General features: G+C 42.2%; 1 protein-coding gene across 1 annotated transcript; it reads left to right on the top strand.

Moving 5' to 3' along the window:
• The first annotated feature begins 1,500 nt into the window (after nt 1-1,500).
• CHST10 (carbohydrate sulfotransferase 10) lies at nt 1,501-20,131 on the top strand. The gene is made up of 6 exons (XM_059819267.1): nt 1,501-1,521; nt 7,366-7,500; nt 10,283-10,380; nt 13,059-13,293; nt 15,329-15,434; nt 17,337-20,131. Exons 2-6 carry the CDS (start codon nt 7,401-7,403, stop codon nt 17,872-17,874), a joined length of 1,077 nt encoding a protein of 358 aa, XP_059675250.1. The 5' UTR covers nt 1,501-1,521; nt 7,366-7,400; the 3' UTR covers nt 17,875-20,131.
• Nucleotides 20,132-22,060: the final 1,929 nt, after the last annotated feature.

The raw sequence follows: 22,060 nt of genomic DNA on the forward strand, positions 1-22,060 counted from the left end.
GTGTAGCATGAACTGCAAGTCTCTGCAGACAGGGCCAACCCTGCGTAGTGTGGACATCAGACTACCTGGCCTGGGATTCAGGGATCATTCCCCAAAGCCTAAAAATCCATTTAGATTTCTCAGTCATGTTTTCTTCCCTCTATGGATTTTGGGACTCCCACTTCTCCCATCACTGAGCTCAAAATTATCCTCTTTGGTTTGGGTCTTTCCAAGGACAGAACATACTTGGAAGAAGGTGTAGAGATGGAAGAAGAGATGAAGGCTGGAAGCAAGGGCTTCTCATGCAGCATGCCTGTATGACTGCTTCAGACCGATCAGCAATACTTGTCTGTAGGATGCTGTTTATTCTGATTCTTCACCTGAAAGATGGGATTTCCCTGTGCCCCCCACTCAATTTACCAGTTCCCAGTGGGCAAATCAATTCTGGTGACTGGACACAAGAGGACATACTACAGGACAGTTTTTGCGCTGGGTCAGGTGATAAAGCCCATCCTTTGCGTTGCATCACCAGATTTCATACTGGAAGACGTGTCCCCAGCACCTCAGTGATCAATGAGCTGTGAAATGGGATGGCTTTGCTCCAGCGTCACCCCTTCCTCCAGGCACCGTCCAGAGGGCCCTGCTTCACCGTGTCAGCTTCAGTTTTGCAGACTTTAGGAAAACACCACCTCAGTGCTGCAACACATCCCTACAGCCACGCACTGCGATACGTCCCCAAAAGGAGTTGTTTAAATAACTGTTAAAAATAGACCCACCACCAGCACCTGGTTGTGATGGGATTTGAGGGTACTGGAGTCCTGCGGGTGCACAAAAGACGCATTTTCAGCCTTCTTTTTTTGAAACACGAGCGTTAGGCACCTATTAAGGATATTTTTAACAGTAAAAGAACAAGAAACACACCATACATCTGTGTATACGCGAGTGCAGCTGAGCGCTGGCTGTGGGCCCCGCCGAGAAGCACCAGCCACCCTGCGAAAATTGGAAGGCGGCGGGGGGCCGCGGCGGGGGCCGGGGCCGGGGCCTGCGCGACGAGGTGGGGGCTGAGGCCGGGCAGAGGCAGCGCAGCCCTCTTCGCCGGAGGTCGCGCCCGGCCCCCGGCTGAGGCGCCCCGCTCGCGCCGGGGCGGGGAGAGGCGGGGAGCGCAGCCCGCCCCCCACCCTTCCCTCCCGCCTCCGGGCGGCCGGGTGCGGCGCTGCATCGCCTCAGAGCCGAGCGGTCCCCGCCACGGCCTTCACCTTCCTCTCCTTCCCGGCGGCGGGGCTGGGGGCGCGGCCGAGGCCGCGGCCTGCCCGCGGCGGGAGGAAATGGAGGCGGCGGCAGGGCCGGGCGGCGGCAGCAGCAGGGGCTGAGCAGGGGCGGGGAGGCGCCGCCGCCCGCAGCCGGGTGTGGGGGGATGCAGCAGCGGCAGCAGCCGGGGCCGCCGGAGCGGGTCGGCCGCGCCGCCGAGTGAGGCGGACCCCCGGGGGGAGCGGCGCCCCGCCGCGGGGGGCTGAGGCTGCGGCGAGCGGCGGTGGAGGGCCGGTAAGCCGGGGAGGGGGCGCTGCGAGGGAGGTCCGGAACCCTGGGGCGGGGCCGGGCCGGGACTGCGGGGGGAGGCCTGGCGCCCGTAGCCCCGGCGAGAGGCTCCTCCGGCCGGTCGGGCGGGAAGGCCGGTGGGCGCTGCGGGCGTCTGTTGTCTCTACCTGCCGGGGGTGAGGGGAAGCCCGTCCTGCTTCCTCCTCGGGAACAGGAAAAGTTTACGCCTGTTTAGCTCAGGAGTGTGCGCCCGGAGCGCGGCTTGCGGGCTGTGCTCGTGGCTTGGCTTGTGTGGTAGCGGTCAGGCCGCGGCCGTGTCCCGTCTTCCCGGCGGGGACCCCTCTGTTCTTATCCCCCCCTTGGGCAGTGAATGGAGCCTCCGGGAAGCCCCGGTGCTGGGGAGAGAGCTGCCACTGCCGTTCCCAGCTGTGAAGAGCATTGGGGTGGCCTGTGGAGTTGGACCTGGTGTCTGTCAAACAGGGCACAGGTGTACTGGGTGGGGAGGGAGGGTCCCCTTCCCAGTCTGGGGGCAGTGGAGCTGGTGCACGCTGAGCCTGCCCCGGGCTGAGGTGGGTTACACTGCTGTTGCAGGGGCTGCTGCTCCGGTAGTTGGTTTTCTTCCTGCTGACAGGTGACTTGTGTGTGCTCAGGGGGGACTCTGCTCTCCAGGGGTAACAGAGACGATAGGCCTGTTAATGCTGTCGGGGCAGAGGAAAGCCTGTTGTAATATACATTATAACATTTAGCAGCACCACACAACTTGCCAAAGGAGTATGTGATAGATTTTAGTCCATTTTTTTTTTAAATGTAATAAATTGTTCAGATCTCTTAACTTTAAGATAACACAAAGAAGGCCTTGATGAAAATGGATGAGGTATCCCAGCTAGCTGTTGTTTGGCTTTTGTTACGAGTTCCATTTCGAATTACATCATTAGTCATGTGCTGATGGACAAGCAGTCGGTAGTTTGAGACTACTGGCATGCCGCTGTCATTCACGATGCATGCAGGGAGCCCCTATCCAAGCAGCATAAGCTGCAGAGCATGGGCCATGCACTGAGTTTTATTGTTTAAATCTTCTACACTTTGTCCTGTCATTCACATGAAGAACAGCAGCCTTCCCCAGAGTACAAGTGTTTTTTCCAGGTAACATGTTACTCGCAGGCCATGGGTCAAGCCTGCCACACTTTATATCCTTATCTTTGGCTAATGTTTTTGTGTGTATTTGCAATCCCATTTTTGCTCATGCAAAACTGGCATCTGGCTGATCTGAGGTTTATGTGACTGTTTTTCTTTGGGGTAAGTAGCCCAGGGAGGGGAGGACAGAGGAATGGATGGAGAGAGGGATTTGGGGGATCTTGTGCTGCTAAAAAGTGTAGAATTGCAATAAGAGGGAGAAGGAGCAACCTGAAAAATCCCTGGGTATTTCATTGTGAGAAAATAGACTAAACCTTTTTGGTTTTTCTACTTGTAAAGAAAAAATGTTTTAGGCAAGAAGAAGTAAAAGACACATTTGGAAGCTGAAGGAAACTATTAAAGAGAAAAAACAGAAGCTAGTACATGTATTCACTAGAAAATAAGTAACAGGAGAGGCAACAGAAATGCAGTAAGATCGGAGATATAACAGGAAGTGCAGCTACCCTATGTGAAAATGATAAAAAGATTAAAGAATAAGCTAGAGAAAGGGAAACAACGTAAATACATTTTAAAAACATTACTGGTCATTGCATTTAAGTGAGCATAATAGTTGAGTTACTCCTGTGTATAATTTTGAACAGTCCTGCTTCCTGAGATAGGTAATGAGCTGCTGATACGGATGCAATTTTGTTTAGGATGCTAGAAGTGAGTAAGAGTGCCAGCTATTGTAATTATGTTATGATAAATTTTATGACAAGACTCTTACATCAATGAGTATGGTTGCAGATCTGCTGTGCCTATAAAAAAAGGAGTAGACAAAACTCGCAGAATCACTAAGGTTGGAAAAGACCTGTAAGATCATCAAGTCCAACCATCAACTAACACCACCATGCCCACTAAACCATGTCCCACAATGCCACGTCCATACCTTCCTTGAACACCTCCAGTGATGGTGACTCCACCACCTCCCTGGGCAGCTTATTCCAGTGTCTCACCACTCTCTCAGTAAAGAAATTTTTCCTAATATCCAGCCTGAACCTCCCCTGGCGCAACTTGAGGCCATTTCCTCTTGTCCTTTCACTTGTCACTTGGGAGAAGAGACCAACACCCACCTCTCTGCAACCCCCTTTCAGGTAATTGGAGAGAGCAATAAGGTCTCCCCTCAGCCTCCTCTTCTGCAGACTGAACAACCCCAGTTCCCTCAGCCGCTCCTCATAAGACTTGTGCTCCAGACCCCTCACCAGCTTCGTCGCCCTTCTCTGGACATGCTCCAGCACCTCAGTGTCCTTCTTGTAGTGAGGGGCCCAAACTGAACACAGCGTTCGAGGTGCGGCCTCACCAGCACCGAGTACAGGGGCACGATCACCTCCCTACTCCTGCTGGCCACACTATTTCTGATACTACTTAATATTTTCCTCTCAGCTTCGATGTATTGAAGGGTAATAATGGTTGTTGTTAGGGATGTGACTGCAATTCTGTCCCCTTTCTGGTCTCAGAGTCCAGTTATTGAGATAAGTAGTGTACAGCTCGTAGGTATCTTTGGCTGAAATGTTGTTCTTCTATCCCTAGAGCACAGGGTCTGGCAGCAGGGTCCTGTGCCCGCTAACTGTTTTTCAGGTTAGAGCACGTGGAAACTGCTTTTCCCATGTCATTTAACACAACTTCTTAGAAATCCAATACATAAAGTACATAAGGGCATATAGATCAATAATCCTTGCTGAATGGTGTCCATCCATCACCATTATAAAAGTGGGCAGACTAGCAGGGATGCTACCAATGTTGGAGGCCATTCCTACCATTCTTTATGTAGAACAAATATAGTGGGTTAGACGGAAGGGCCTGGTCCAGACCATTCATTATGGACCATTCTGAAAAGCCTGCAGCTGATAGTTAGAAAGAGGTTTTCCTCCTGCAGTATGTTCTCTGCTAGCTTCTGTCAGTCTACTGCATTGAAGACCGATTCAACAGTAATTTAAATGTTGAATGGTTCTCATGATTTTAGCAGAGCTACCAAAAAAGTAAAGATGTCGTTGCCACATTTTGTGTCCTGACATCTATTTTGCATTTCTCTCATCTTTGAGAGTTGGAAAATTTTCCAGATTATTGTGACGTATGAAAGCAAAGGTGATAAATTTCAGTGTTCTAAATGGGAGATGGTGGATGTTGTGGCAGACTGAAAAATGAGGACATTTGAGACCTGGTCGTTTTCAGTATGGATCTTAGGGCAAATTTTGCACTAGTGCAATGGTAGGATGAGAATAACTTTTGAACTACTTAGCTGGAAAGAGGTCAGTGCTCTAGAATTCACGCCATATTATTTGCCCTTCCTGGCCAACAGTTTTTGATGTTGAAGAATAACATGTCTTGGACATTGCATACACAGTTGGCAACTAGGGGATTGCAGCAGAAAATGGGAGACGACAAACATCATCTTTATGGAGGTTACAGCACCTGTAATTGTCCAAAAGACAACTGATGCATCTTTTTACCTAAATGCAGTGTTTTTAGGAGAAGTACTTAAAAATGAAATCATAAAAGAAGGAAAAAAAGGACCTCTTAGAAACCAAACTGAAAAATACTGCACTGAGAAAACAAAAATAGGTCTGAACACTGCCATCCTAGCTAAAAATTATGAATTCTGTTTTTTTAATTGGAGATACTCTGTTCTTTTCCTCCTCTCACCCATTTCACATATATCCTTAGGATCCCAAATCTGTTTTGGACTGCTTGTCTGCCTGCACAGGCTTTTGACATACCCGGAGTTTCACTTCTGGCAGCTACAGTGAGAACCCTTCCTGGAAACATTTGCATTGCTGGAAGGCAAAAGCTAGTTGGAAGAGAGATCAGCACCTGTAGCAGTAGTACTGATGGCACAGATGGACATGCTGAAACAACACCAAAACCAGGCTCCCTTCTGTTATTGGAGCTTTGTGGGAACAAAAAAGGTGGAATACTGGTATATGACTGAAAAACTTAATACAAAGTTAGCTTAGAAGTATTAACTAGCATGTTTTTAGCATCTTAGCTGGGAATAAGGGCATCTCTCTTATTCCCTGGCAATTCACTCAAGTGGCTGTATAGAAAGTGTGATCACAAACCATGCAGATGTGACTCTCATTGAAGTTGCATGTGGCTACTTTAGGATTGAGTTTGATCCTATTGCTAGTTATATGGGTGGCTTTGGTTTTTTGTTCTTCTGAGGCTACAAGCACAAACATCACAGGATTGTTGAGAGGATCCCATTGTATGAGATTTTTGTGTTATATCCTCTTTGGTTAAGTGTTCTGAAGTTACGTGATACATATCCTCAAAAGGATGCATTCGCTTATGTTTGAACTTTCCCGCACTGGAGTCCAGGCTCTCAGGTATCTTGTCTCTCCAGCAACAACTGAGACAATGGTGCTTTATATTTGCAAGATAAATATTCAAGCTTGAATATTTGGTAGTTAGGCAGTGGTTTGGTAGGGTTTGGTAGTTAGGCAGTGATGTTTGCTGTTAGGTTTTTGTTGGTTTTTTTAAAGTTATGGAAGCTTAAATTTTGCAGTGAGGCTTTCACAGACACTTGGTGTCAGCCCCAGTGCTTCCCTGGGTGCATTGCCCATCAGAAGTTGGAAATTCAGCGAAAGATGTAGCTTAAAATTACACATTTCTTTTAATGGCTGGAGACTTAAATATTTTTTGTAATTGGTTTCCTTATGTTGCATCTTAACTTTTAACCATAAAAAAATGATTTATTAGGATTACAGTTTCTAAAATCAAGCTAGTAAGTGCTCAGAGCACTCGAGTAAACTTAAAAGCTGTTTGAGGTAGGGCAGACACCATGTGTTTGTAATACTGTGCAGTATCCTCATCCTCACTGTGCTTGGATTCAGTTAGTACCTGTGGTTTCTTTGCACATTAAATCTATGGTCTCAATTGTTTGGGTAACCCTTTCTGCACTCCTGGGGAAGTCCTGTCTTTAAGGCTTAGCTGCAGGGATGCAGCTACAGGTAGTAGGCACTGCTGGAAGGAAACCCTTTTACCATTTATGTGGATAGTGCTTAGCACGATGGAAGTAAAAAAATCTTCCAGAACCTGTGGTTGATACTTTGCTGGCAATAAAAATGACAAGATAAAAAGTGACATTAATATATTTAAATATTTTGTCAGGTTAAGCTTAGTGTTCTGGCTATGTAGCTTCCAGCCTGTAATTCATGTAGGCTGGGCAGGGGAGGAGTCCATGTTACGTGTCATGAACTGACTTGGGATAACTACGAATGCTGTTAATTTTACAGCTTGGTTGATCTGCTGACTAGCTACCACTGAGAGGGGAGCTTTCTTCATTCTCCCTTCCTTTCCGACAGTAAGCCATCTCATGAAGTTAAATCGAAAAATAAACGACACTTTAAAAATATTGGGGGGTTTTGCTGGTCTGTCTCCCTGAGCAGTCAGACAGACAGTGCTATTGCCAGCACAAGGAGGTGACTGGGAATGTATACGAAGGGGTAAAGGAGGAGTGAATCCTTCCTTTGATAGCAGCCAGGGGTTACATTGCCTCAGCCTTAACATTGGTTAAAAACCCAGCCAAAAGGACAAAAAGTAAGAGGTGAAATCTACTGCTATGTTTTATGACACACATACATATTAGAGTTTTGTCATTTTGGTTATGGAAAGTATTTTTTTCTAAACTGGAACAAAAAAAAAAATTAACGTGTCAATCTTTCCTCTTTCAAACAGGAAGCAACAACTTTATATGGCTCGTGTCTGACAACATGCACCACCAGTGGCTGCTGCTAGCTGCATGCTTTTGGGTGATATTCATGTTCATGGTTGCTAGCAAGTTTATCACATTGACTTTTAAAGACCCAGATGGTAAGTTCAACTTTAATATTTGATGTGAAACAGAAAATTGAATAGTGCTTCACAAAATACTCTTTCTGTGCAAAGTAGTTCTTGACATGTTACCACTTCTTCAGTAGGATTGAGAACAGAACAACTAAATTTCTAGAAGTGGCAGTGCTGATACTCAGTTTCTGCTTTTCTTGGTAGAAGTCTGCAAAACTAACATCATGTCTTTTTTTTTTGGTGGTTAAGAACAGAGGCTGTTTGGCTGTACTGTCCTGTAAGGTCTGCTTTTTCAAATACACTCAGTGTCTTGATCTACTAGGAGTAGAAGTCACGTGCAAAACAATGGAGTACAATTACCTGTTTAAAGATAAAGGAGATTCACAAGGAATTAAAGAGTTCATTTTACTTGATACTAGTTTCTGTCATCTTGTGACTGCTTGTCCTGTGGCTGCAGTATTATGTAAAACTTATGAAAAGTTTTATTTCATTTGCAATGCACTTAGCCTAGCCACCTCTGCCCTGCTTCTTGCATTCAGTTTTATCCTCTGCTGTTTGACTGATAAACAGCTCAGAGGCTTTTGCTTAGCTTAAGTAGCCCAGATGGTATTAAGCTGATGAGGAGTTTAAGCCATTTGATGACACCACACAACTTGTTACAGTTTTCTGTCTGCTGAGGAGCTACTGTTACAAAGCCATCCTCCAGAGACTTTAGGTTGAAGGTGATGACATGACTTACAGTCCTAAGAGATCTGTATTTCTGCACCTTCTTAAGATATGCAAAAAATGTGTGACTTTGGAAGCACTGACATCACTAGTGCCATTTGTTTCAGTGACTTGATAGTGGATAAATACATTAGGTGTACCTTTTTAAATAGCATACCTCTGTGTGGAGATTAATTCAGCAAGTCTTACAGATGAGAACTTTAGGCTAACTTAGCTTTCCTTGGTCCCAGCTGTTTCTGAGCCCTAGTACATCTGCAAATAAGCTGATCTTATGTTATGTAGTTAAATCTTCCAGTATTTCATTCCGTGCCAACTCTTGTTTCCCAGCTCAGGTATTCTTTGAGTGGTTCTTTCCACCAGAATTTGACAGGAGGATTAAAATGTATTTTTTAAAAAAATTACTGGAATACACCTTTTGCATTTACTTGCTTTTTATTATCTTGGCTTTCCAATTTTTCTCTTTTTTTGTCTATGCTGAATCTTCCTTCCCCTTTGAATAGCTCTCTGAGCGGAAGATTGTGTCATTTCTTAAGCTCCAGTCCTGCAAAGGCATGACTGTGGTTAAGTGTATGTATGTGTTGGAGATAGCAGTGTTTGTACTGGGACTAATGAAGGGAAGTAATGTGAATATACCAACAGAATTTTGGAGAAAGTCCCAACAGGATGGCCAGTCCTGGAGGAACTCTTCTAGACTTAATGAAATATGGCTTGTCAGAAATTTTCCTTTATTTGAATGTGCCTACTTAGCAGCTGGAACAAAACCAACAGATGCTCAATGAATCAATGTTCTTTAAGCCTTTTACTGATGTCTTGGGTGCATAAGCAACAGGAGCTTCTTAATGAGAAGGAGCAAGATTCTGTCCATCATCTCTAGTAGCATCTTCAGGCATGCTTTTACCCAGTGATAACAAAAGATACCACTGAGTCAGATTACTTTGTTTTACAAAAGGATACTGTGAAGTAAGTGTGTGCACAACAATATTTACTGTAGCTGATTGCTTGGATGCTTACATTGTTTTCAGTTTTAACTTGCTTTTCCATGCATGCCCTTTGTTAAAATCCAGTGTAGGCAGAGTAGAGTACTCCCTTAAGAAAAGGATATGGCAGTACGCACATTTTCTCGACCATAAAACAGTAAGCCACTGTGGATACAGATGAAGAAAGATTATTCGTAGAAGAAACTATATGAAGGGAAAAGTAGTCCAATGTGGATGGAAATAAATTTTCAGGGAGAAATCATGTTCTTTTTGCTTTGTGGTTAGGGAAAGCTGCTTCAAATTATTTTTGATCTTTTTCGACCATGTAAAGTAAGGCTACAGCCTTGTGTTATTTTTCAGTTTTCCTCTAGCATACCAATTGCAAAAGAGGCAAAGGGTTCTTCCCTTACATGCTTTAATTTGGCCTCAAACTATTAGTTGCCCTAAAATAATTTAAAAAGAACAAGAGTATCAGCTGAGTTTGTTCTTTCATTATGGGAGTCTCTAAGGCAGGCCATCATTCCAGTAATAAAGATAGAGGGGATCTTGTATTTATTGCTCGTTAGAGGTGTTTACTTAGAGCACCAAAGAAATAAAAGGTGGTCCTTAATGATGCTTTTCTTCTGTTGTAAACTCTTAGACATTACCCGAAGAAACCTATATACTAATATGAGGGGAGGAAGAAACGTGATAGATTAAGTTTTTTATTTGAACATGCTTTGGGAAGTTTATTGAAAAATAAAGATCTCCTACTGTCAAGTCTATATAGTTATACTCAATTGTCTACCAACTGTGATATTTGAATTTATGATTTCTATGTCTCTTTGCACAGTTTGTTTGAAAAAGACCAAAATAAAAGATAATGGACATGTTTCTTTGATAAAATTCAGCTGAAGTTGCACCCAAAATTCCCACAGAGTACATCCTTTAAAATTTTCATAGTCTGTCTCATGTCTTGTCTAGTACCTTCCCATTTGGAAACAAATCCTAATGTTTTCTAAGACATCAGTTAATACAGAAAGTGATGTTCAGTTGTGTTAGTTGTAAAGCAAGAATAATTGCCTTCCCCCCACCTTCTGTAATGCTCTTATCTCTTCCTTCTTTAGGCTATGGTGCCAAGCAAGAGCCATTGATACTGACAGCTGTGACAAAAGTGGAGGAGGTACATGTGCCAGAGGGAAAACATTGGCCTGAAGAATTCCAGGTGCATACTGTTGAGATAAGGGTTACATGTATTAAAGAGTGGGAGAAAATAAGAGATTAAGTAAGGGCTTCCTGTTGTTAAAAGGAATTGCTAGATGAGAATTATTTATTCAGACTGTTCTCTTTAGATAGAGCCAACAGAATTCATTTTAGCTGCACAAAGCTAGTTTGTTATGGTAACCTGCTGTCTTGTTTCATTTGAATGATTCAATGTAATGTGTTTCCATTTCTAGGCGAAAATCATTACAGTACGCCTTTATCAAGTCAGGACAGTCATTTTTGCTAGCCTTTTTAATATAATGGCCCAGTTTGGGATTACTTGTATTCTGCCTTGCCATAGCCATCAGGTTTGTGGTTCTTGAGGGCAAGCCTGTGTCTTGTCTATTCTTTTAGTTCTCTGCCCAGTCTCTCTGATTCTTTTTATCAGTCTCCATTTCTTTTTCATGTTTTGTGCTCTTTGTGCTTCACATCTCAGCGTTTTTTCCAAAGTAGAACATGAACACAGAAGTATTCAATACCGGTTGATCCTTTAGATGCATAGTTCTGTGCTTTCAGGAATAAAGCAGAACAAATGTGGTACCTGCTAATTTACAGGGAAACTCTGAAAATCCCTAATGAAATGTAAATTTGAGACCAGTTGCACAGTGGGCTAAGGCCAATTTTTTTTCCATTTGTTACATAAGTCGCCTTATGCTTAGAGAATTTTTGTGATGCAGCATGGGAGGTAGGTTTCTGTGTAAATACGATGCTTTGTTTTCATATGTAAAATACCTGAAATTTAAGTTATCCTCAAAATATGTGGGAGAAACACTTTGTTCAGTGGAAGGCTGGCGGATCTGTGTAGTGAGTTTTAATATCTTCCTTTATTTGTAGGGAGGAGGATAATAAGGTTTCTGGATCTAAACCTGTTCCCTTTTGACTTCCTGACAGCATGAAACGCAGAACAATAATATTAATCCTGGTTGCATGCAAAAGGAATTATTTTGACAGATAAGCAATCTGTTAGGCTGTTCAGGTTACATTCTGACCAAGGGATATTGGAGAAGAGTAACAAACAGAAAAAGCAGAATGAGATTTCTTTTTCCTTATGGAGGATTGGGATAAAAAGTAAAATCATTCCTTTTTCATGTGTAGCTTGGACACTGTACCTAAAATCCTAGAATCACAGAACAGTTTGGGTTGAGAGGGAACTTTGAAGATCATCTAGTTCCAACCCCCCTGCCATGGACAGGGATATCTTTCACTAGATCAGGTTGCTCAAAGCCCCATCCAGCCTGACCTTGAACACTTCCAGTGATGGGACATCCACAGCTTCTCTGGGCAACCTGTTCCAGTGTCTCACCACCCTCAGCGTGAAGATTTTCTTCCTTATATCTAATCTAAACCTACACTCTTTTAGTTTAAAACCATTACCCCTTGTCCTGTCGCTACAAGCCCTGGTAAAGTCTTTCTCTGTCTTTCTTATAAGCCTCCTGTAAGCATTGAAAGGCTGCAATAAGGTCTCCCCGGAGCCTTCTCTTCTCCAGGCTGAACAACCCCAACTCTCTCAGCCTTTCTTCATAGGAGAGGTGTTCCATCCCTCTGATTATTTTTGTGGCCCTCTTCTGGACCCACTCCAACAGGTCCATGTCTTTCCTGTACTGAGGACCCCAGAGCTGGACGCAGTACTCCCGGTGAGGTCTCACCAGAGCAGAGTAGAGGTGCAGAATCACCTCCCTTGACCTGCTGGCCATGTGGGTTTTTTTATGCAGCCCAGGATATGATCAGCTTTCTGGGCTGCGAGCGCATATTGCTGGTAGATGTCCAATTTTCATTCATCAGTATCCTCAAGTCCTTCTCCGCAGGGCTGCTCTCAATCAGTACATTCCCTAGTCTGTATTGATATTGGGGATTGCCAACTATGTAAATCAATTAGTGGAAGGGGGAAGATTTGTCAGTAGAAATTTTAAATTTCCCATCACCTGTTAATCAGACAAGCTCCTTTTTCCTCTCTCCCCACTAATTGTGAGGCAGAGGTGGTCGTGGTTCCTGTCAGTCTCTCAGAAAAATGAGACATATCAAACAGTTCATCCATTTTTGGGGAGAGGAATCCTGCCTACTTCTCTCATTTGCCACAGTAAGCGCTGATGCTCATTGTGTGAATTTTTGTCCACTTAATTTTGTTGCAGCTTGGATAAAAGGAAACACCGAATGCCTTAAGGTGCTAGAAAACAACATGGAACTTTTATCCTAAATTCTTCTTTCCCAGCCGGATGGGTCAGCACCCCTAAGCCCCATCTTCTCAGAGATTAAAACTTAATTTCTGTTGAAGTTCCTGTCCCAACCCCTCAGAAGCTTTCTTACTTGCTGTTGAAGCTTTGTGGGAGTTCCAATATTTGGTCAAGGCATGTTGTATCCGCTTAGATAAGACCCCACTGCTCTGCAGCAGACTTAAATTGTTGTATGGAAAAGCTCTTGCTACTGTCTACTACTACGTAATGACTTAAGAGTCAAACCAATGTGTACAGCAGCAGCACAGGAAGGCAACTGCTTGCTACTTCTTAATACATAGCAATGTTTTAATTGTGAGTCTGGGAGTCACTAAGGATGCACGGTTTGGGGATTTTTGTACTTTAGAATTTGATCTGAAAACTAACTTCTTGCACTTTTTTTTCCCCCCCCCCTCTGCATTTCATAAAGCCAACTGGAAAAGCTTTTTCTGGAAATCTGATCCACCAACCCCTGGTTCATATGGAAAGACTTGAGCTTCTCAGGAATGTCTGCAGAGACACCGCGTTGAGAAATCTCTCTCACACTGCAGTTTCCAAATTCGTCTTGGACCGAATATTTGTGTGTGACAAACACAAGATCCTGTTTTGTCAGACGCCAAAAGTGGGCAACACTCAGTGGAAAAAAGTCTTGATCGTTCTAAATGGTATCAACTCTGTTGTGGGTGTGTGGGTTTCTTTGAGGAGGAGGAAAGAACCAAGTTGGTGCAACTGGGACAACAAAAAAATGGATTCTTTCTGCTTTTCTATAAACTGATACTGAATTTCAGCCTTTAATTCTTCACAGTTGCTTCTAGTCCTTTCAAAACATCTCTTTTAAAGAAAATACACCTGTTCTTTCTGTGAAAATAAGTATTGTTATTACTTGGCTCAAAAGTGATTTGAGTCATGAAAGAGTGCCCATATGCATGTGGTATGTAGATTTGCCATCTTTGAAAGGGTGGCACTAATTTATAGAATTTGAAACAAGTAAATTACAAGGTATCACAATTCCCTAAGAAACAATAATGTAAAATTTCTGACTTGAGGCCACTGACTTTTAGCTATAAAGAAAGCTAGTTAAAACTTGGCAGCTGCAGTTGGTCTGTACTGCTGAAATCTTGTGTATGTGCTATCAGTGAGCCATCATAGAAGTTACGAAGATTCTGAGGTGCTTAGGGAAATAGTTTGATCAACAAAGGTGTGTTATAAAAGACTGTAAGAGAAGGAGTAAAGGGACTAGGGTGTTTGAATAATAATCTACAAGGTGAACACTGCCTGTCTATATGTAGCCTACCATTCTCTTCTGGTAGCCTGGCATGCCAATAAAAGTAACTCCTTTCCTCGGGGTTTCCTATTGTACCACTACCTGCACACATAAACTTAACTTGATCATGACACGCCTTTGTTTGACATGAGACCCTCTTGCCTGTCTGTGCACTGGGGCTGTGAATTTGCTACATATAGTCAGGTCAGTTGAGGTCCTTCTGTGGTTTTGCAGGTGACATAGCCCATCAAGATGTGGGCAAAACCTGAACATTGTAAACCCAGCTTTCCTGTTAGAAGCACCCTGCAAACAGCTAGATCTGCACTTGTGTTTTTACGTTTTCTTTACCTTGCGTGAGCTAGTTTGCATACCTAGAAGGAAACAGTCACGAATTGGCAAAGGAACTGTGTCCCTCAGCAAAACTTTTGTAGCAAGGGCTATGTCTTAAAAAACTTTCATAGTAGTTTCAACTTTGATACATAGATGGAAGCTGAAAATCCAGGAAAGATATGCATGCACTGAAATTAATAAAATGCAACCACCACCCCCTAAAAAAAATGTTAGAAAACTGAGAAGCTGAGTGGTATGGATTATTCACTGCAGTTCTGGAATGGAGAAGGCCGTAGAGGCTTTCACCTAAAGAGCTTGTTTTGTAGTACCCTGTTCTTGTTGCAGGTTGGTACTCTGAAATGATGCTGTTGTGTGAAGGCTTACTCCTAAAGTCCAAGGGGCCCACATGAGATATTTCTCAAGGTCATAAAAACTTTCAGGATCAGGATCTTAAAATAAATGCATCAGAATTTAGTGACATTATTTTTCTTGTCAACTTATGTGCTTGCAAAAATGAATATCTGGAGGCTTTCTATTGTTAATTTTAGTGCTTTTTAATCTGTGTAGTATTGTATGATTAAAATTTTTGTTTCAGCACAGCATAGTCATTAAAATAACTTCATGGATACTGACAGCAAAGTGCCTTTGTGTTGAAGCAGTTCCAAAAGCAGCCCACAGCATTTATTTTTTGGTGGTGGTAGAAGCTCAGCCAAAAAGCTGGTTCCATCTTTGGAGTTAATTCTCAGTCTTCCTCCATTTGTATGTGTGGGCAGAGGGAAAGAGAATGGAGACACTGAGGTGGGGAGTTACAGGCTTAGACATAATTGCTGATGAAATTTGTGTAATGTGCTTTTCTGAGAGTTTTGAGGCCATTTGGTCTTGGACCTTGATGTCACATACCCTAAAGAATTTTAACAGTTTTCAGCTTCGCAGTCAGAATCTCTCATCATTTAACAGTTTTAAACATAGTAACCGTAAATGCTAAAAATACAGAAAAGAGAAGGATAAAACAAAAAGCTGTCAGCCAAAGGCACACATGCTTGCTTGTGCTCACTTTTTTTTTCCCCTTGAAAGATTCACTTGTTCTCTCTTTTTGATTTGTGTAGGAGCATTTTCTTCCATAGAAGACATCCCAGAAAATATTGTTCATGATCATGAGAAGAATGGCCTTCCACGCTTGTCCTCCTTCAGTGACTCTGAAATTAAAAAACGGTAAGAGGTGGCTTCCCAGAGGTGTAGGAGGGGTTTGGAGTCAGTGGTGTTATGGACAATCAAGAGTACAGTTGAAGTACTGTAGTACCTCTGGAATTGAGGACAACAGGGTTTCTGCTCCAGCACTTGTATTATGGCACTATTCTGCTATCCTCACAGATGTTGCTGTGACTACCTCCCTACTGGCTTTGAAGGAGAACACCAGTGTAATTGGTGATACAGTTAGGTGAGCCAACCAGCTCCCTCTGGATATAAGGTTTCTATAGTTCAATGCACACCTGGTTGTTACATAGTTGACCTTCAGAAGGGAAGGTCTAGTTGGAAGGTTGACCCTGATGTCTTGTGTAGTACATCTTACTGCCTACACCTAAGATTGTCATTGGACACAGGTTTACTTACTGGGATTGAACTGGGTAAGTTTAAAACATTAGTACTCTGTAGCCTGAGAGTATTGTCCATTCAGGTGAACCACTTTATCTTCCTGTTTGGATGCTTCTGGTTCTTCTCAGAGCAGAAAAAATACTTTTCTGCAGTAGAGCCTTCTAAATTACTTTGGCTAGATTTTTGACTGTGTCTGCTGTCACCCTTACTAGACCCTATACCATATATAATCCCTGTAAGGGGTGGCAGTATGGAGAGAACAGGACGTAAGACAGCGGACACTTGTAACCTTGTGCTTGCATAGTTTTTGTGTGTATCAAGCCATTCTGAAGAGTCAGCCCCTTATAATTGTGGTGTCAGCTATGAGTAGAGCTCAGTCCAAGGTTGGCTGCATTTAGCAGTACAAATACATTTATCACAGCTGTGCCTGTGGAAATGGGGTCACTTGATTGTGTTGATAATGTGGATCCGTTCTCCCTCACTGTGAACAGCCCTGCATAGAAAGTAACTGTTCACCTGGGGGATGTGCCATAGCTAGGGTATTTGAAGATGAATGTCATTATGATTTGGGTTGTTGCAGTCAGCCCGCCACAGAAGTTGTGCTGGAGATTCATAACATGGGTTTGGCTGGGAATTCTGAAATAAATTATCAGAGAGTTTAGAGTAGTAGTAGTGTAGAGAGAAGGATGGTATGGATCTGTTGATCTAGTTTGCTGACCTGTATAGCCTTTCCTGGTTAGGAGTAAGTCAGGAGAACCTGAAGACTGATCCAAGTGCCTGTTGAGGCTGGAAAGAGTCCATCCACTTATTTCAGTGAGGATTGGGCCCTAAATCTCCTTTCTCAGCTATTTGCTGAAATAAACTTTGTTTTCAATTTACTCCTACAGATAAACTCTGACTACAGAATATTACAGTTCAGTGGTATCATAACAAAATGTGAAATTCTGTTGAAAACTGTGGTCTCATGAAAATAATGTTCTCGACTATTATTGAAAGCGTGACAAAACATCAAATAAAATACCAGAATTGGTTTGGTTTTTTTACTTAAGTGGTGATTTGTCTATCTGCCAGTGGAAAATGAAGCCCTCTGTATACATTTAGCTGCACCAAGCCACTTTTTCCATGTCTTTGTGTATTTTGCTTCTTGAGCTTGATCACATGGCATTGAAAATATCTTTGACTTGGAACTTGCAGCATCTTTTCAGCGTCTTTCGTCTCCCGTTTATATGGATTGAGATAAACTAAGCTCCTCCAGTTTGAGTAAAATGTGAAAACTAGGATGAACTATTTCCACTTGGTACTGTACATAAAAACTGTTAGTAAAAAGACAGAAATTGTATTTCTATTCCTATTGATTATAATATTGATAGACTATGCAAGTGGTGTAAGATTCATATTGCTGTGTCTGTGGTCAGAGTTTATGTACATTTTGTAAGTCTTTGCTAAACACACTTCAAACACTTTGCTAAACACTTTCCTTAATTATTTAATGTCTTATTTTTTTTTCCTTCCTTTGTTTAGACTGAATTTATACTTCAAGTTTTTTATTGTTAGAGACCCATTTGAAAGACTTATTTCTGCATTTAAAGACAAGTTTGTGCACAATCCTCGGTTTGAACCTTGGTACAGGCATGAAATTGCTCCTGGCATCATTCGTAAATATAGAAAGAATCGCACAGAGACCAAAGGGCTGCAGTTTGAGGATTTTGTGCGCTATCTGGGTGACCCTAACCACCGATGGCTGGATGTTCAGTTTGGAGACCACATCATTCATTGGGTAACGTATGTGGAACTTTGTGCCCCCTGTGAAATCACGTATAGTGTGATCGGACACCATGAAACTCTGGAGGACGATGCTCCATATATCTTGAAAGCAGCCGGCATAGACCATCTGGTATCATACCCCACGATTCCACCAGGCATAACAGTGTACAACAAAACAAAAGTAGAGCGGTATTTTTCGGGAATTAGCAAGAGAGACATAAGGCGCCTCTATGCACGGTTTGAAGGCGATTTTAAACTCTTTGGTTATCGGGAGCCAGATTTCTTACTTAACTGATACCTTAGAATAAGCTCTGAAGACGTGTCTCATGGATTAATCTAAACCTGCGTGAATACCAGCTGCAACACTGACAGAGCTGAGAATGACCATTTGTTTTCTAGTTTTTTGATGTTGCTCCATTTTTCAGTGAAATATTTGTCATATGAACAAGTAGGGGCTTATAGTTGTTGTTTACTGACCATGTTTTCAGTATGTGACATTGCAATCTGTTAGGAATGAAGTCTCTGTTATCTGAAATACAGAATTTCACTTCTCCCCTCTTCCCTCCAGGAAAAAAGAGGGAGAATGAATGGGCTGTGATCTTCCCCTCCCTCTCGCAGACAGAATGCCATTTTTAAAATGCTGTGAAGTATTTATAAAGACAGCAATTTCACTGTAGGTTAACGCTGACATGTGGGTGAACTTGATGATTCATGCTCATGAGAAAGGCATGTAGTCTCCCATGAGCTTTGAAAATGAGAGGCCAGTACAGGACTAAAAATTGATTAAATGCTTGACAAGTAAAATCATCTAGGTTCTGTCATGTGGCTGCTATAATAACAGTAATGCTGATCTAATCCCATTTTTGTTTGTCACAAAATGAACCTAATTAGACAGAAGCTTTAGAGGTGTTAAAAAAAGGACTGGTTCCAGAGCCCGGTTGTCTTTGTGTTTTTGTCAAGTGTTTACTGTACTTACTGCTGGTCTATTTAGCCTCATAATTCTACTTCTGATTTTCAAAATATTATTTAACTCCTGGCTATGTAAGTTATCTGAGAACACCAGATGCAAATGGGGCATAGAAGAAATATGAAACTGCTAGGGAAACTTTAAGGAAAATTAATTTAAAATAAAGTATCAATTGTATTTGCAGGAGCACATATAGAAGTCACGAGATGCTCTCTAAATATCATACAATTGAACTTGTTTTGTCTCCTAACAATTAAGATTAATAAAGAAGCCCCAAAAGCGGGTTGTCATATAAAAGAGCTGCTAGAGTTACTTGGATTAACAATCTACCTTTTTCTTATATCCAGCCTTGCTCAATGTTCAGTACCTCAGAGAACAGAAAATTTACCCCCCTCTGAAAATTCATCTCCCTACTGCTAAAGGAGACAGGATGAATCCCTGATTTTTCCAGTGATTCACTGCCATGGTGTCCCGACTCAAAAATGCCAAACAATTGTGTAACCAATGGGGTGAGTTGGCAACTTGCCAGGACTTTGAATGTCACTTAAATTTATGTACCCATTTTAATGCATTAAAAAAAGAAAAACAGAACTGAATGGATGCAGCCATCATATTTGCCTGTGCTTGCATTGTGTCTCATAAAGACCAGTCTCTTGTTTGAGTTCACCAGCAATAAAAATCAGTGCGCTGCCACCTCATCCTGCAGGCCATGCAAGAGAGAGACCATGTATCTGAAATACAGGAATTGCTCTGTCACAGTGAGCATGTGAACTGTTTTTAAATCTTAGTCCTAAAGTATTAATTTTCAGTTCAGCATAACATTGCTGGCTAGAAATGCTAATGATGCCCAGTGCTATGGAATCTGCTCTTAAATGCAGCCACAGTATGTTTTTGATAGCTTCCTGTATCAACACAAGGAAGCATCTTGCACTTGTGAAAAAAGAAAGCTGTGCCAAGCTGACATGTGCTGCTACCCACAAAAAGGAAGCCCTGTTGTAGCTGGAAGTGATTTCAGAAAGATCTCAACAGACTAATTGAAATAAGGGAGAATCATTAACTGGGCATCGTTAGCAAGAGAATAGTCAAGGTGGCAAAGCTGAAAGGTGGGATTTTTTCAAAATTTTTTTTTTTTTTTAAAAAAAACCCCAACAATTACAGTGCCCTAACTTTTTAGTTCTTAACCAATGATAAAAAGATGTTAACGGCTCCAGGTTTTTCTGTGGTTTTCTTAATATGGGAACTTAGCAAAATGTACTGTTAAACGCATTTTGGAGCTAATGAGCTGATTGATTACCTCTCTGCCGATTTAAAATGTAACAGCGAATAATGTATAGTGAATTCAGGCCTTAAAGTTTAATTTTAATAAAGATAAAGTAGAATTGTTTTCCTCTGAAAGCATAAGCTACTGATCACACAGAAAGCCAATGTATGTTTTTATTTTTCTTGGTAAATTACTGTATTGATTTCTTAAAAGTTGCCAGGTGGAAAGTGCTATGTAAATATTAAGTAATAACATGTTTTTCTAATAGTCTTCTCTGCGTTGCGTTCTCTCAGGCATCTGACAATAAATGTGGACAGAGCTATGGACTGACATAGGTGGAGGTGTGTACTGCTCTCCCAGCTCCGTCCTCCCATGCTTTTCAGGATGGGACTGGAACACTCGTTACCATTTCTTCAGTTCAAACACAAAGTTTCTCTTTTCAATGATACCCTCCTGAGCTCTATTTTCTTTCTAGAAGTGTGGGGGTTTGCCTCACATGGATGAAGAAATGATGGCGCAATTTTGGCATGGCTCTTGCAGAAACTCTGATAATGTGAAAGCCCATGGTGAGGTACGGTAGGGTTCTCCTTATCTTGGTCCGGTGCAGGTAGGGTGGCCAGAGCATACTGTGTTGGGGAGGAGGCTCTTGCCCTGCTAGTTATGATGAATTAAATGTTTGTGTTTTGTTTTAGCTTAATTGTACTCTATACAAGGCTTTTACGAATTTAGTCCCAGTGGCATGCATGAACATCATTTGGCTGTTTGAATGTCATTTGCATACCACTTTCAAACTGCAGGTGATATTTATGTCATATTTTGGGAACTGCTGGCCCAGATTGTTACTTCTCTTTTGTTATTGTTGTTACAGCTTCAGAAAACAAACTCACATCCTTACTTTGTGCCTATCTGTTTCTTTTTGTTGTGTCTTCTCAGCAGCGTTTGAATCCTCTGGCCTATTTTAACCACGTTTTACAAAGGAAATTCGAGCTCTTGGGGGTAGTGAGTTGCAGTAATCTTGAAAATAGGAGAGGAAACATTCTTTCTACATCAGAGAGTCCATGCTGTATGTTAGGTTTAGGGAAAGTACAGATAGGAAACAGTTTTACTGCTTCTGCTCATCATGGAGCTCCTTGTTTCTCCTGGACTCCTTTCCCTGGTGCTCCAAGTCTGGCCTCTGATCTCAGCTAACAAAGACAAAAATAATGAATTAAAATGTATTCTATGGGTCTGTTATCTTCACATTCCTTATAAAATTAAGGACACTTCTAGAGATCAGCTGAATGGGGTTTTTTGAGGTCTTTGGGTGTTTTTTCTTCTTCCTTGTGGTAAAAATGGATCCAGTATTCACTTGCTTGTGAACCAACTGTAAGGGCAATGCCTGTCCCCTTTTCTTTTAACTTCAACACACAGTGCATTATCACCAGTGTGCTTTCTGATCATGTGCCATGAAGGTGTTTTTCTGTAGTTAAAATATATGTGCAGTATTTTATTTTGGGAACTGTTCCTTAAAAGAAGTAGCAATTCAAAAGTGGCCTGAAAATACATTATTTTTCACAATTAAGCATGTTGTTTTCCTGTTCGTGCTTAGATGCTGCCCTGTTTGTACTGAGGGTGACAACCCCCTGCTGCTACCACTTGTCTCTGTCCTCAGATCAAGGAAGCCATCAGACAGCTCTGGCTTTTGTGTAACATGATTTTTCCTTGAGGTGTTAATAACTTTGTTGGCTGGGAAAGCCACCTTTTGATCTTACCTGTGCTCCAGAAAGTTTGCTGAGAAATGAGTGATTATATAGGGATTGCTTAAGCTTATGTTCTCAGATGAAAAAGGATGTCTTGTCAGTGTATCTGGCTGTATCTGATATCCCTTAATTGACAGAGAGAGGGTGAATGATCTTTCTGCTTAACGGCCTTATCGTGATTTTCACTAAGCCCCCATCCTATTATTACGGCAATGTGAAGGGACCTGGAAGGAGGTGTAAATTCAACATGTGCTTATTTTAAATGTGAGGGTGTAAAGGAAACAACACAGGAGTTGGGCCCTGAAGATTTATCATGGCTAATTGCTTGTTACATGTCATTTGCAGAGGCTGGTGCGGTTTCTTTGTGGCCTGTGCTTGAGAAGATCTATGCAAGGTAGAAAGAGGCTTGTGGGTGGTGGAAAATTCCCTTTTCATCCTAAGTTAGCTGTGCGTGTTCCTGGGCCGCTGCCATGGGGAAGGTTTTAGTAGAAAATGATCCTATTAGCAGCAAAGC

Source organism: Gavia stellata, chromosome 1 (genome assembly GCF_030936135.1).
Source record: "Gavia stellata isolate bGavSte3 chromosome 1, bGavSte3.hap2, whole genome shotgun sequence".
Lineage (NCBI taxonomy): Eukaryota > Metazoa > Chordata > Aves > Gaviiformes > Gaviidae > Gavia > Gavia stellata.

Bases quoted from the DNA above. Each gene is read 5' to 3' on its own strand.
- CHST10 (XM_059819267.1), top strand. From the start codon at position 7,401: ATGCACCACCAGTGGCTGCTGCTAGCTGCATGCTTTTGGGTGATATTC. The intron at 10,381-13,058 runs GTGCATACTGTT...CATTTCATAAAG, and splicing joins ATTGGCCTGAAGAATTCCAG to CCAACTGGAAAAGCTTTTTC. The intron at 13,294-15,328 runs GTATCAACTCTG...TGATTTGTGTAG, and splicing joins AGTCTTGATCGTTCTAAATG to GAGCATTTTCTTCCATAGAA.